The 16507-nt window shown below is 34.2% G+C and overlaps 1 protein-coding gene across 4 annotated transcripts in view; it reads right to left on the bottom strand.

The window, feature by feature from the left end:
• The window catches only part of CNOT2 (CCR4-NOT transcription complex subunit 2), a 133692-nt gene that overhangs the window by 25592 nt on the left and 91593 nt on the right, over positions 1-16507 (bottom strand). For 3 of the 4 annotated variants that reach the window (XM_047864853.1, XM_047864855.1, XM_047864854.1), the window contains exon 4: positions 9422-9488. The exons of the other annotated variant lie outside the window; for it this stretch is intronic. In XM_047864853.1, the coding sequence (XP_047720809.1) occupies positions 9422-9488 (67 nt within the window). The remainder of the gene's footprint in view (positions 1-9421; positions 9489-16507) is intronic. 4 annotated transcript variants of the gene reach the window in all.

Raw genomic sequence — 16507 nt, 5'->3', positions numbered from 1 at the left:
CAAAAAATTAGAGTAAATATATTTTCTGAATGTTTTACCTCAAGAACTTTTGCAAAATTTATCTTTGGCATAACAACGTACTATCTTCTATCCCAAGGATACCAGTGGATCACAAAGATTTCACGGGAATCTGGGGGCCTCAGTACTTGGCTTCCCAAGTGAATGAAGCCAATAAACCAACTCAATATATTCTATGTGTACTCTTTTCAGACAGGTTCCATGAGGAACAGAGGCTGGTTCTGTTTTTCTTTAGGTGACATGAAGGGAACTAACTGGCTTAGATTATATGTTGGTGTAGTTTACCATATGTATGTATGGTCACTAAAAGTTTTGTGGCCATTAATATACCGCTAGCTGCAGACACTTTCTCTGAATCAGGACAAAATAAGGAAAAACAAGAGATTAAAAATCAGCCATATAAGATTTCTTCAGAAGAAATCAGTCTTTTCCTTCTCTTCATCCACTCTAGTTTCCCTCTAGGCCCTCTAGATGCTCCCATAAGGAACCACCAAAGTGATACTTTTCATATCACTCATTCAACAAACATTTATTGAGTGCCTCCTATGTGCCAACTACTGTGCTAGCTGCTGGGGATACAGCAGTGAACAAGACAGAAAAGGCTCCTACCCTTAGGGAGTTTACATCCTTCTCCCCAAATATGCTGTCCTAAAATCAGCAATAGCTGTGAATTAACAACAGGAATGTGTTTCACACAATTACTGACCACCAAGAAATATTACACAATTTTAGAGCCAGAAGGGACCTTAAAGATCACCTAGTCCAATGTTCGCATTTTACAGATGAGGAATCTGAGCTCAGATGAGTTAACTGACTTTTCCAAGGTGACACAAAGAACCAAGACTAGAATTTAGATCTCTTAACTCCTAGTGTTCTTCATGGAAACCCTATGCAAGCCCAATATAACACTAAGTGAACACTCTTTGTGAGTGTCTACCAATTTGAGACACCTCTATTTTTTTTTCTTTTGCCTTACCCCCCCCCAAATATTTACCTCTCTTCAAAATTTTTCTAAACCTCCATCCCTTCATCTTTTCCCTCCATCTTCTTTCTTCCTGTCTTTATACCTGTAAGTTTTAGTTCTAATTTTACTTTCCCTTTCTTTTTCACTCTTATACTTTCAGCACTATAAATAAACATACACTTTCTAAAAAAATCAAGTATCCTTTGGCTCTTTTCTAATAATCAGTATACCTTACTAAAGACTTATTAAGATTTGTTTACTTCAATCCTTCATATACATATTCTATGCTGTATTATGAAAATTTAGAATTCAGAAATATCTTAGAGACTACAGATTATCTGAACATTAGCAAAAAACTTTTGGAGACAGAAACAAGAATGGCTATGGTTATTTATTTAGTCGACTGGCTACTGGCACACGAGTTGATTTATAGTGCTGAGAATGGAGGAAGACAGTATGACATAAACTCAAAGATCAGTGTTTACTTTTATTTTTCCTTTAACACTCTTGAATTTCATAAAACAGGTAAGTTCAATCAGTCTGAGTTGCATTTTTTTGAACGAGGTAGTTATGAAAAATAAGAGGAGTGCATCATTTTCAAACTGGATCATCAAGCTTTGAATAACTTACTAATCAAGCTATTTCAAATTCAATTAAAAACTGAATTCTTTTAAAATAGAGAGAGTATCACTGAATAAGAACATACAAAGACTTATTTTTAGGAAACAAAATATACTAAATCATTAAATTTGAGTAACATGAGTCAATTATAACTGGGTAAGGTCAAAGAGGGAAAACTACTCTTTTAATGATATAATTAGAAACAATCACACACAAAAAAAAACTTCTCGAAAATACTATACCAAGAAGAAGATGTGTAATCTAAAAGAAAAAGTGGGGGAAAAAAGATCTCATAAAAAATTTGGCATGAAATAACTACAACAGGTAAAAAATATTATGAGGTATAAAAGAATGAACAAAAAGTTAAAAAGTAGTTAAAAACTTTATAGTTCTGAATCAAATTTTTCTTTCAATTTGACAAATTGCTAATAAAGAATAATACAGTATTAGGAGAAATATATGAACATACTCCAAGTAGATTCCTACCTCTAATTTGGCAGGGTGCTAAACAGAGAATGAATTCAATTTTTTATTGATCATTTTTCAGAAATCCAAGAGAATATGATCTAAGAAATGTTTCTATGAATTATTTCCACTGCACAACTGGTTAAGAGCACATCCGTTAAGTACTTTATGGCAAAATATGCCATCCTTTATTCAATATTTTGCTAAAAACAAATATTAATAATACAAGTTACAAGAAAAAAAACTAGTCATAGCAACCAAACCCTTGAACACTCACACTTAAATGAAGTCTCCTGAAATCTTTATTAAGGAAAGGGTAGAAAATCTATGAATTGGTGCAAGAGGGCTTAATGTGCCCCCTTTTCCATTTCCAAAGCAACTAGCTTCTCCTAGGAACTCACTGTCCTGCCCACACTAACAATGAATAACCACCTTCTAACCTCCAATTTGTCCTCATATCTTCTTACCTCCAATCTGCCCTGCACTTAGCTGATTAATCTTCCCTGCAACATAATTTTGTTATACATTTTCCTTCATTAAAATCAAAGGATTTTAGAAATAGGAAAGTCTCCACAGAGATCATCCAACAAAGTTACAGATAAAGAACATTAGGAATTAAGTTACCTACCCAAGATCACAAATAATGAAGAATATAATGATTCAATTTCTTGACTTTTACTTTCAACCAATTATTTTCCACTTCTTATAGTAGTTGCTAACGCTTACATCACCTGGGGAACTTTAAAATCTGGGTCCCCTACCCAGAAATTGTCACTTAGTCTGAATCCAGGCAATTCATGGCCAGTGGGATTTTAAAAATTCTCGAGGTGTTTTTAGGGGTACAGCCAGAGTTGAGAATCACTGTCCTATAGTATTAAATCCAATCACAGTTTAGTCTTTTAAAATTCTCTGTCATGACCCAAAAGATTCTTCTAATCTTTGCTTCCCCCCACAGCTTCATTGAACAATTTTCCTTTTTTCCCTGGTCCTCTCTCCAAATCTGTCCCTGATCTTTTATTCATATCCATCTCCCAACCTAGAATACTTTCCCTTCTCTTATTCTGTTGAAGTACAGATTTTTTTTTTAAATGCCACAAAACAGGTGTTTACACTATACACAGTGTGCCCTGATGTATATGGGAGGGACCACTAACTCAGATATGAAAGTAAAATGGATTTGGAATCAGAAAATATTTCTGGAGGAGATAGAACATGAATTAAAATAATGAAAGAGATCTAGTCAGGTATTTGATGGTGGCGATGATGAGTCAGGTGGGTAAAAACATTGTAACAATTCAGTATGAGAAAACAATAAGATGTATGGAAATGAGAACAAGTGATATATAGCGTGGAGGAGGAATGGGCTTGCTTCTGGGTACTAAGGATGTATGGAACAAGAAAGAAACACGGATGGAGTTAACTGGCTTCGCCATTCTCAACTATGAAAAGCTGCTGCTATATTGGAACCAGCTGAGAGTACCTGACAACATTTGGCTTACTCCTCCTCAACCTAAGTTCCCACTCTAGATTCATGACACCCATTCACAAAGTATTGCGGGTCTCAAACTTTAGAAATCTTTGGTCTGTCTCTTTCACATCCTACATCACCAAATCATATTAGCTCTATCTCCAAAATATCCCAAATCTGACCGCTTCCTAACACCTCCATCCCCGGCCCAAGCCTATTTTCCTGCCTGGAATGCTGCAGCAGTAGCACTGTCTTTCTCTTCTTATCATTTGGCCCTCACCACTCAGTCCCTTTGCTACAGAGCAAAGTGATCTTTTAAAAATGAAACTGTATCTTAAAATCCTTCCATTAAACTTAGAATAAACCCAAAGTCTTTATAAAATCTCTACAAGACTCCATGATCTGACACCTGCTACCCCATTAATCTTCTACTTTCTTTGTTCATTACACTGGCCCTCTCACTCTTCCTTTAACTCATTAAGTTCATTCTTACATTCTGATGAGGATCCATTTGCTGTCGTCTGTACCTGATCTTTCCAAAGATCCCCCAGATCTTTCCAAAGATGTCCCTTTTTCAACATTCAAGTTTCCATTCAAATATCACCTCCTCAGAGATAACTTCTTTGACTGCTCCATGTGAAATACTAATTCCATCCACTCATCCCTTAACCTGACTTAATTATTATAGTGCTTACTACCAGAATCATGTTATTTCCTAGTTGTCTGCACAATTATTTTTTCCCCATTAAAATATAAGCTCCATGAAAACAAGATCTTTATTATTTGCCATACTCTTACATCCTGGAATAATATTTCACCCATGGTAGAAGTAGCCAACTAAATACTACCACCATGCCCTGGTCAGAAAACTCTTTAATTCTGTGGATTTAACATTTGTTGTTTCTATTATGTGCTAACAGCCCACTATCTAGGGTCATGACATTCAGTAAGTAATATGTAACGTCCAGGATTCAAAGAAACTTCTGTTCTCAACTGATGTTCACACAGTTACACTTACTAAGTAATAGAATCCTGGCTCTAGTACTTACTGCCTGTAAAACCTTGGGCAAATCCCTTAACCTCTCTTGGGACAGTTGTGAAGATGAAATGAGTTAATTCCTATAAAGTACTTAAAATAGCACCATACACATAGTAAATATGCAGTAAGTATTAACTTTCTGGGGGTGGGTGAGGTGGGATGTGAAACACACCTATGCAAAAAAAAAAAAAAAAAAAAAAAAGTCAACAGGTGGTCCTAAAGGTGAAAATAAACTTACAGTCTAATGAAGTAATGGTTTTCACAAAATCGTTGTTTTCTGCAGGAAAACTGTATGCTTGTGTTCTTGACCTTGAAAAATGGTAAAGATCTTGAGATATATCCCACAGAACTATAAAGATCATACTTCTTGAATGAAACCAATGTAATAGCCTAAGAGGTTTCCCTTGCCTTGATAAACTAGACTGCCCCCAAATTACCCCATGCTGTAGGTGTTACTCCCACCACTAGAACAACCTTACCCCACAGTCTGTTTAAGGCCAATGTTAAACATGACTTCATTTGTAAATGCTTTCCTGATCATTCTCCAAGATACGTGATTACTCCCACCTCTGAAATAGCCAGAAAACTCAGTCCTTCCTCCTCTGCTTTGTAATAAAATACCTTGTGTACTTATCTACCAGATTAACTATAGCTTGCTCAACATGCATTCTATAAACATTTACTGAGTGCCTGAGATGTACAGAATACAGAGGATACAAAGGCAGTAAAGACATGTAATAAATAAAGGCAGTAACATCACAGCAGTAGGTACACTGTACATACAGTGTATACACAGCAGAATGACCTCTTCTACCACACATCTGCACTAGGCAACATTATGCCATTCATTTTATGGTAGGCACTCAGTAAGTTCCAATTAAACTCAATTCCTATCTTCTTTTTGAAGCTTACTGTGCTTTTTTCTCTCTAAACCCTAAATCTGTCCATACCATTCAACACAATACTTTTTAACCTATGTATTAGCATTGTAGGCTGTTATGTAACATTTTACATATAAATGTCTTGACCTCCCCAACTATAACATGTGCTTGAGAACAAGAACTCCCAGAGCATTCAGTATTAATTCAAGTATCTGTTAAATGGTCCTATAATTTTCTGAAACGTGTCATCTGCCTAAATACACTGTCAACAGCACCACTTCTCAATCACCCACCTGTGCTCTGGTTCTCCACAAAACAAAACAGCCTTCATCTAGGTGTTCTTAAAACAGGAGGATATTGTTCAAAGCATGAGAATGTGCCAACTGCTCTCAAGTTAGGAGTCCAGATCCCAGAAAGACAAATTTATTTCTTTCCCCAGCAAATGACCCAGGTCCTCAGAGAATTCAGATACAAATATTTATCATGGATTCATCCTGAGAGCTAGTTAACCTATGTGCCTATAAGATAATAGGCATATAGGAAGCACTCAGTAAATAGTAGTTTCCCTTCTGTCCAATTCTCCAAAGCTCTAAATCTTTTTGGTAAGAAAGAAGAAGTCACTCCAATTTTACTACCATTTAATTTCAATGCACTGAATATTGCGGAGAGATTAATTCCTGTCCTTGTTAATTCCAAACTAGTTGGTAGCTTTGGGAAGCCCAAGGGGGTCTTTAAACCTATAAGGCATACCCAAAATCTTACACATGCAAAGATGACAAGTAGAGAACATTATGCAACTTGAACACAAGATTCCATTCAATAGCTTCTATAGCTATCATTTAATGCACAGTATTCACATGAACTCGTAGATGAAAAGTAAGTTACATATTTGGATACAGTCAGACTATACCGGAACCTGTGATCATACAAGCCCCTAGTCCAGCATCTTCTAGGTACCCTTATGTACTACACAATTACTTCCACACAAATCAGGCAAAACGTAGGCTTCACCAGGCCCATATCCATTCCAAGAGGAACGTCCTCCCTTGTTTAATCTCTGTGAGTGTCAGTTTTGGAGGCTACTCTTCCTTCTCCACCTCTAACCTCTGTAATCATCAAGAACACAAAACACGGGGTGCCTGGGTAGCTCAGTCAGTTAAATGTCCGACTTCAGCTCAGGTCATGATCTCATGGCTCATGAGTTCAAGCCCCACATCGGGCTTTCTGCTGACAGCCCAGAATCTGGAGCCTGCTTCAGATTCTGCATCTCCCTCTCTCTCTGCTCTTCCCCTACTCACGCTCTGTCTCTGTCAGAAATGAATAAATGTTAAAGAAATAAAAATTTAAAAAAGAACACAAAACAGATGGTAGACCTCCATTTTAATGGTACAAATTCCTGCTGAACTTTGCCAATCTGAATACAGAGTGAATGGTAGTATTTAATACACTTTGGAGGCAAGTTATATCAAGCCTAATGCACAATTAGAATTAGTTACCATAAGAAGAATGTCACTAATCTATCCCACCTACTATTCCTTCTATCTCACTATCCTTTATTGAGGTTAGCTTCTCAAGTATTAACATTCTGACTAATTTATACTACTGAAACCCAGAGCCTCAAGTCCCACAGGGTAGCTGGTGTTCTCTCTGACAAGGTGTGTGTTCAGACTACTTAGCAGCTAAATGACATATTTGGCCCTTTAGGGTCTATCCTAATGAACAGAGACTGGGAATCTAGCCCCTGTCTTTTTTTCACTAGTTGTACCTTCTAGATCTGTACCCTGGAAAGGAATAACTGTACCCTGACTTGAGACATTTCAGTTCCAGTTGACCTAAGGGTCAATTTTTCTGTAGACTAATACCTACAATGTCTTAGTTAAAAGACTGAGCCATGCACTGAAAATGCTGGTTCGCCAATGCTACAGGAGGAATACAGCCATTTACTATACTAAATTCCAACAGGAAATATCTGTCATATGTGATTTCTTTTTAAATGACCAAGTACAAAATACTTTATCTAATGAAAACAACTTTGTTCATTCATTAATCTTTGTATACTCTTAATAATTAACACAACCATTTTACACACATAAAGAAGTTAATTAAGTGTCTGATACCAATAAAAAACTGTATTTCAAACATTAACCCATTCCATATCTTAACCCAATTACAATTTCACATTTGCAGGGTAAAAAATTACAGCAGATTTTAAAAGTCCATATAGCTGATTATACTGTAAAATAATTGCCATTCTCCTTCATAAATAACCTTAGCTTCTCAAGTATCATTTTTCTCCATTCCATATCTACTTTCTGCTGTGATAAATTGTGGGCTTTAAAAAGAAAACAAAGTAAGTTCTTTGCAGTTACTCTATAGAGATAAGGTTCGCTTTAAAATAACTAGATATTTTCACGGTAAAGACTGCCAGAACAGTGAAAGTTGTAGGTTTCATACTAAAACACAGGCTAAATGAAACAAATTACTAGCTAGTAACATCCCCTCAACAATTAGAATGAACATTTGTGGATCAATAAGCAACACCTCTTTTATGCAATGTAAAGCTTTTTAAAAAATATTTTCTACATGACTACAGGAAAAGTGCTAATATCTATATGCAATTAATAATTTTATTTACTAATTCTGTATTAACAAAATTGCACCCCACAGCAAAAGAGGAAGGAAGAATAAAGTAGATGGAAACTATATTTGTCTAACAAAATAAGTTCCTCCCTCTGCTAACCTTCAAAATAAATTTGAACAATAAAGTGGTCTGACGAACTATTCTGATACCTATCAAAATTTTGCTTTTTATTATACTGGGAAAGGATCCCAAATCAAATAACTGATTTTTAAAAAAAAAAATTTTTTTTTTCAATGTTTATTTATTTTTGGGACAGAGAGAGACAGAGCATGAACGGGGTAGGGGCAGAGAGAGAGGGAGACACAGAATCGGAAACAGGCTCCAGGCTCTGAGCCATCAGCCCAGAGCCCGACGCGGGGCTCGAACTCACGGACCGCGAGATCGTGACCTGGCTGAAGTCGGACACCTAACCGACTGCGCCACCCAGGCACCCCTCAAATAACTGATTTTTATTTGAAGCTGCTTAAGATCCTCAGTGAGCATACTGTCTCCTCCAGTTACTTTATTTCTGTAATCTTTGGTGGGAATTTATATCCCTTTTAACACTCCCCTTCTATTAACAGAGATGAGACATCAGTCTCTGACATTAATCAGATAATAAAATCTTAGAAAATTAGAGATAATAAAATCTTATTAATATTTAACAGTGTGGACAATTTGAAAAAAATTGGAAGATTTTATTACTTAGTTTTATAAAAATTTCATGTGATAATCATAGCTAACATTTATTGAGCGCTTACTATGCGCCAGGCACTGTGCTAAGTGCTATAAAAGCATTACCATACTTAAAAAGAAATTCAATCTTATATTTGGAAAAAGCATTGAACTGTGAGTCAAAAACATACGTTCTATATCCAGACTGAGCTAAAGTGAAAGAAGAAATACGTGCTAAACAAAGAGAACATTTCACAAATTGTTATGGTCTTTCATTAATAAAAAAGCCAAAAAACACAAACAAAACAATCCACTCAACTGACCAAACAAAAAATGTTTTAACTTCCTCTAACTGAAAACACAGAGAATGTCTATTATTTATTTGCTCAGCAAATTTTTCTTCAAAAAACACTGTACTAACAAAGGAATGTACAGATACAAAAGATGTAAAAATAAATTTCAATCTATCCTATATCCAGATAACAACAAATTTTGAATTAGGTCTGAAATAATAAGTTTTGCTATGTGAGTGAAATAAGGAAAACTGAAAATTAAAAATCTTTTCTTTTAAATCCTAGAACTGACCCACAAGGGCAGCACTGATTGTTCTTTACTTGGTAGTTATTTTTGTGTTAAATCAAGTATCCCAGAATAAATACAAAATTCTTACTTTGTTGCCCGTATAAACTTGCCCCAAACTGAGACAGCTGACCTGACGTAGATGGTGATGCCAGCATCTAGAAACAAATTAATTATATTAGAGCGTAAAGAAAGTACACAGAGCAATGCATTTACACTTTACAAATCTGTACAATATATCATAATGGGAGAGTCAACACACATTTCTCATTCTTCAAAACATCACAAAACAAGTATTACATAATGAATTCCATGTTTCTAGAGGAAATATCACAATTGGATGAAATCAAAATGTACCTATAAAACTAATTTCTGATTACTACAAGTTTTGTTTCAAGTTACTCCAAATAAAACTACAGCAGCATCATTATTTCACTTAAAACAAAAACAAAAAACTAGGCTAACAAAACCATGAAGGCAGCATCTCAAAAAGTCAGCCTCTATACATGTGTCAGTGAAATTACTTGATTCTTAGATAATATACTAAGCTAAATTCTAAATTCAGTTTATTAAAAGTTGAAAGTAAAATTACCTAAGTAGGAAAGTTTTATATTTTGTAAGAATATTTCCTAACATTTATATTTGCAAATAGTTGATGTGTATCAAATGGGTAGAAAAATGTAACAAACATGCATACAATCATATAGTAAGTGGGCAGAGGGCCCAATACCAAAGGACAAGTCAAAATTACTTACATATACTTGTAAGTATATGTAACTTGTAAGTTACATATACAAAATACTTACATATACATATACATATACTACATATACTATATATAGACATAGTATATAATGTATACGGTGAGTGAGTGATGTGACTTGGGCACTTATCAACGTCTTTCAATTTATTGCATCAGTGTCTTTTTTTCTTAGTAGAATATAAATTCTTTGAAGGCATGTTATATTCATGGAACATGTTATATATATTCATATTTTATTTCCTCACAGAGACTGGGCACTGCATGTGGCAGTGTTATACACAAAGTAGATAAAATAAGTAAATAAAAATGTGTACAGTTAAGTGTATGTTTGTGTATTCTCTTATATTAAGCAACCACCAAAATAATTTAACTATATAAGCCTTGGGCCATATCATCTTAAGAGTTACACTCTAGTAGAAGAGAATGAATTATACACCTAATTATACTCTAAGGTACAATGCAGTAAATGCTCTGAAGTATCACCAGAGGAAGATAACTCTAAATGAGGGTGAGGTAACAGGAATATTTTATAGAGCAGTAACATCTGATGTGGGTACAGATGAAGGATCTTCCAGGCTGAGAATACGCAGTGAGCAAAAGTATGATGAAAGTTAGTGACAGGATTAGAATACAAACAAAATAAAAAACACCAGTGATTTCATAACATGTAATTAGTGAAGGGAGGTGGGGCTTATACGCCTATGCACATTTGGGCATACACAAAAGAATGGAAAATAAAAGAATATGCTGGGGCCAGATGACTACCACCTATGGCAACAAAGAGAAAAAATAATATTAAACAAGGAAGTGACTTGATCAAACTGTGCCCTAGGATGATAATTCCAACAGCAAAAATGTATGCAGACATAAGTTACTAAGCCACAACAGCAGAAGTGGGACTATAAAAGAGAGGCACTCTGGGGGCAGAAGCAACTTTCTTTGATGTCCTGCTGAAATGGTTGAGGTTTAGAGAAAAGGAAGAGGGTAAAGAGTCACCAGACAGGGAACTATCAGGCCACTCTGGTATCCAGTGAAGAACTGTGCTGATATTGACTACATTAGGGAAATCAGAAGTAGCAATACTTACATAGAGAATTTACAATGCACATTTCATGCTATTTTCATGTCAAAATTCTGAGGTGTTCAAATTATTCAAAAATTCACAAAAACTTTCATACAATAGTTTTAAACTAATGATATACATCACTCTCCTGAGGTAGGGCTGAGTAACACACTACTCAGAAAATAGTATTTAAATATAGAAAAAAATTTTTTTAAAAAGCCTCAAACCTTATAAATATTCCTTCTCAAATCCAGAGGGTACACCATCTAACCAATCAAACTAAAAGAATACGCATTTTATGCCTGATCAAGTTCTTTTGTTAGATACAATCATCATTACTGTTGCCAACTAACTGGAAATATTTTAAGCACCTTAAAAGGCTCATTTCCAAATTACAAAAAAAAAAAAAAAAATCAAAGAAAATGTGTAACATATAATAAAGCTTTAGTTGGTGACAGAAGATAAAAGGCTTATATAAAATACTTAAAATCATGATTTTGTTATCAATGTACAAATAAAAGTAAAAGAGTAGTTTCCAAAAGCTTCAAATATAAGAGATCAGAAAATATGAATACATGTCTCAGAATGATCCACAATGTGAACATTTTAGAAGGACCTCTTAAAAATTTTACTTTTCCCAGAAATTTATGTTTACTAAATATAAAAGTATGTCTACTAAATACATAACTCCAAAGAGACATTTTCGTCCACTTTCTCACAAAATTTACATACCCACAGAAATTACAGATGTGCCAAGATATCAGCCCTCACAACAGCAGGAGGCTGAGGGAGGGAGGCACAGCATGAAGGTAGAGAGGGGCATGGCTCCCTGAGTCAAGTACTGGAGACCAAGAGCAGTAGGGTGACCCATTTACCAGTGTGACATAATAAATATTACCATTTTCTCTATGTGTGAGAGAACATGAAGAAAGTTAGTACTAACGATACTCTACAGGAATAGGAAAGTAGTTTTATTAAACTTAAGAGTTTATAACCTTCAAAACATCCATGTAAAATAAGCATTAATTAGCTATGCAAACAGATATTAAAATGACTGCCTCAAAACGTCAAAAATACAAATGTATGATTTCTTATAAAACTAGTCCCTAATGGTATGTATTTTTAAACTCTGAGAGCATGCTTCATGAAATATGTCAGTGCTAAAAATGTATTAACACACAATAAAGGAACGTGAATGGATAGAAATGCTATTTATAAGGGCAAAGAAAATGTGTTAAGAAATGTACCATGGCACAGCAAGAACTACAATTAACAGACAACAGAAAACTTACATATATTTTAAATGCTGAAAGTTAATAATATAAATTTCTTAGAAAAATGTGAAACTTTAGATCAATAGGCACATTACAGTAGGGAATGCAACATAAGCCCAGCTTTGGAGTCAGAAAAAAAAAATCTAGGTTTGAATCCTGGTTCTGCCACTTACCTATGGGAGAGCCGGGCCTTTGTTTCTTTCCTGTAAGATGGAAGTAACACTACCTACCTCATAGAGTTGAAGTGAAGATTAAATGAGATAAGATATGGCACATAGTAAGTGCTCAGTAAATGGTAGCAACTGATGCTAATAATCTAATTTTCCTCCCAATGCAGGACTCCCTTTAACAGCAGGCAGAGGGTCATTCAGCCTTTGGGGAACTTATTGAAAAGTACCCTACATTTATATTAATTTTTGTCTAAGAAGCTAAAGAAAGAAGTTCATCATCACAAATTCCAGGCAAAATAAGAACTTATGTTCACAGATGGGGGAAATGGTAGAAAAAAATTAAATGTCACACAATCAGTAGAATGCTGAAACCAACAAGGTTACCATGTTCCCAGTCCAAAACCATTTCAATCAGTCTTTCTCATTTTTCGAACAGTCTATAAAACACACTGCAGTCAACCAACAACAAAAACCAGGAAGCAGCTAGAAGAAATAGTAATGTGATTTAATTATTTCCGTGACCCAACAAAAAGCCCATTTAATCCTTTATTATATACAGTGTTAAGAAAATCGATAAATTAGACACTGTATTTAAAAGATACAGTTGTATTTACTAGATACAACTCTGAAATCCATGACCAAAAAAAGTCTAAAAATTTTTTGTTTTAAAAATATATATGAAAATAGATAGATAGTTAAAAATTTAATAATAAACAAATGTGGCTCCTGCCAGCAATCCATAACAACACAAAGGTGTTAATTATTCTCTGCTTCTCAACAGTGACCACCTCTCCATTATTCCCTTCAATAAATGTACCTTCACTCACAAAACATTTTAAACACTAAAATCAGTTTTGTCAAGAATTTATTTTCTAATAACAAATGTCTTCAAAATGCAAGAAATTTTGGTTAAATAAAAATTCCCTGATCACAAAAGCAATTAAAAATTGAAACAAGTTTTTAAATATCCTTAAAAAAAATTCACTGTATAATATACGTAAAGGTATGGACAGAACAGTTCCTAACATGCTATTAATCCAGCACAAAAGTAACAAAGAAGTATAACTTTGACTATATATCTACAAACAGGAAAAAAACATAACAGAAAAGAAGTTCTCAACCTATGACAGAATCTGAAGAACATTTTAAAATTAAAAACAGTACAGTTTAAAAAATGAAACCACTGAAGTCAGAACGAAATCTAGCAAACAGACACAAAAAGAAAAACTGTAAGATAACACAAAAGACCAAAATAAGAAGGAAGAAGAGAGGGAATAATCAGAAAAACTTAAAATAGCCAATAAGTCACAGGACCTTGTACCTTATGAATCAGATAAAAACAAGTTATGGGTTTACTGGTTATTTCAAATAATTTTGACTAAAACATTAAGTTTTACAAAGCACTGTTGGGGGTGCCCGGGTGGCTCAGTTGGTTGAGTGTCCGACTCTTGACTGCAGCTCAGTTCATGATCCCAGGGTCATGGGATCGAGCCCTACATTGGGCTCTGTGCTGAGTGTGGAGCCTACTTTGGATTCTCTCTCTCACTCCCTTTGCCTGTCCCCTGCTTGCATGCTCTTTCTCAAATAAAAAAAATATTAAAAAGAGCATTTACAAAAAGTATAATGCATGCTACAAGAGTCAATGTAAATTCCTACAGAACATTTAATATTCAAATTCAAAGTATGGCAATGAACATCTTAATATTATCTGAATTTTAGCCAAATATATAGGAAGGCATATGACTAATTCAAAAAACGTTCACATTTCTAAAAGGTTTTTTTAATATCCATTTCTAAATAGTTTTCTATGAAGTTTGAATTAATTATATAGTTCTACAGCAATTACTTCAATACTCCCTCAGAGACTGGCTATTCTTCCATGAAAAACAAAGCTTCCTTACTAGTATGTAGAAATAAAATACCATTTTCTAACTATGAATTTTTTTAATATTAAAAAAATATTTTTTAATGTTTATTTATTTTTGAGAGAGAGAAAGAGAGCACAAGCAGGGGAGGGGCAGAGAGAGAGGGAGATATAGGGTCTGGAGCAGGCCTGAAGCAGGCTGATAGCACAGAGCCTGATGCAGGGCTCAAATCCATAAACTGTGAGATCATGACCTGAGCTGAAGTCAGATGCCTAACAAACTGAGCCATCCAGACACCCCTCCATGAATTTTTATTATTATTATTGAGATGAAACATTTTGTGATTCTTTTTGTACATATATCACAATTTGATATATCTTATATCATTTTAACCCCCCCTTAATAATAAGCTTTTATCTTTAAAATATGGAGTTTGAAGATTATGTGACTGCCCATGAATGTAAAGGGTTTTAGAGCGTTCCCTTCAAATGGTTTGATATTTAATTCCAGTTTCTTTAGAGTACAGTCTGATTTATTTATTATTTACATTTAACTCTATCAGGTTATCACTGTCATAAAAATTTCACACATTTATACACATTCACATTTTCAATTAAAGTTTTAAAGGCGATTTTTGAGTTTTTTTAGGTAATAATATCTGCAAATAATCTTAACTGTTATTTTTCAATATCAACTCCTTTCCCTCCCTTTCTTTAACAAAAACTCACTGACAGCCTACTAACTCATATGCATTATTACATATGTGTTTTAAGAACACAGCAGTAAACTAGACCTAAATTCTAACGGAGTAGAGAGGATAATAAACAATTAATGAAGATGTATTTCAGATACAGAGATGCTATGATTATGAAAGTGCAAGAAAGAATCTTGAAGGATACAGTGGGAGTAGTACTGATAGTATACACAAAGCTACTTAGGCAAAGAGAGACGGCTTCTTCTCAGGGAAGGCATTTTAGTAGATATAGTGAGAGATAATAGTGAGAACCATGTGAAGATCCGAAAAACAAACAAAACAAAACAAAAAAAAGGACACCAAGGTCTTCAGGTAGAAAGGAATGTGAGTGTAATTAATGAACTGGACAGTCAGCCAAGCAGGACTCCAACATGTAGTTAATACTAATGATGATGATAACAATAATTTATTTTATAATAATACAAGTTTATAAATAGGTTTTAATGAAATACTTGTTATTAATTGGTCTGAAAGAAATCCTAGCAGCCATAATTACTGTAGGCTAACACAAAAGCTAGGTATGAGTTCAAAATGGTTGCTGTTTGTCAAAATAAGAAAGTGGCCTACTCTTATCAGTTTTAACAGCTTTTTAAAAAGGAACAGGTGTCACATTTCGTGTCTTTACAGCATATATTAAAGCAAGGGAAAAGGAGTTCCCGTGAGTTTGTGTTTCTAAAATGATTATGCTTAAGAATTATCAATTGAGTGCACAGACTCACACGACTAGAAAATAGACTAGCAATATACAAATATATTTAAATACAAATATATTTACAAATACAAATATATTTAAACAACAATAACTCTAAGCTGTTTAGATTATATTATCCCCAAAGAGCTGTCTATTGACATCTTATATGAATGTTTTTCATCTTCCATAATGTCCCCAAATAGAAAATAATTTTAAAAAAAAGAAAATAATTATAATAAAAAAGAAATCAAGCCCATATCTACCTCTAATTTATTTAATCTTGCGAAAACGCTTAAATAACATATCTGTAATATTTATAAAATGGTGTTTATACATCAAAATAGCAAATTCAGCATTCTATACAAAGACATATCCATACACAAGCATCTCTTGAAATAAAAGGCCTTGGAAAATAAGTAGTCCTGAAGAACTACTTAGCAATTAGTACACAATCACATAAAGAACAGCTTCCCAAATACTTCTACAACCATGCATATGATACTTACATTTTATACTATATGGATAGGGTACATTAGGACTTTTTAAAAAAAAAAAATTTAACATTTATTTATTCCCGAGAGACAGAGCATGAGCAGG

The sequence above is a fragment of the Prionailurus viverrinus genome, chromosome B4 (genome assembly GCF_022837055.1).
Source record: "Prionailurus viverrinus isolate Anna chromosome B4, UM_Priviv_1.0, whole genome shotgun sequence".
Taxonomy (NCBI): Eukaryota; Metazoa; Chordata; class Mammalia; order Carnivora; family Felidae; genus Prionailurus; species Prionailurus viverrinus.
The sequence above is the reverse complement of the archived record's forward strand: the minus strand, read 5'-3'. Positions and strand labels throughout refer to the sequence as shown.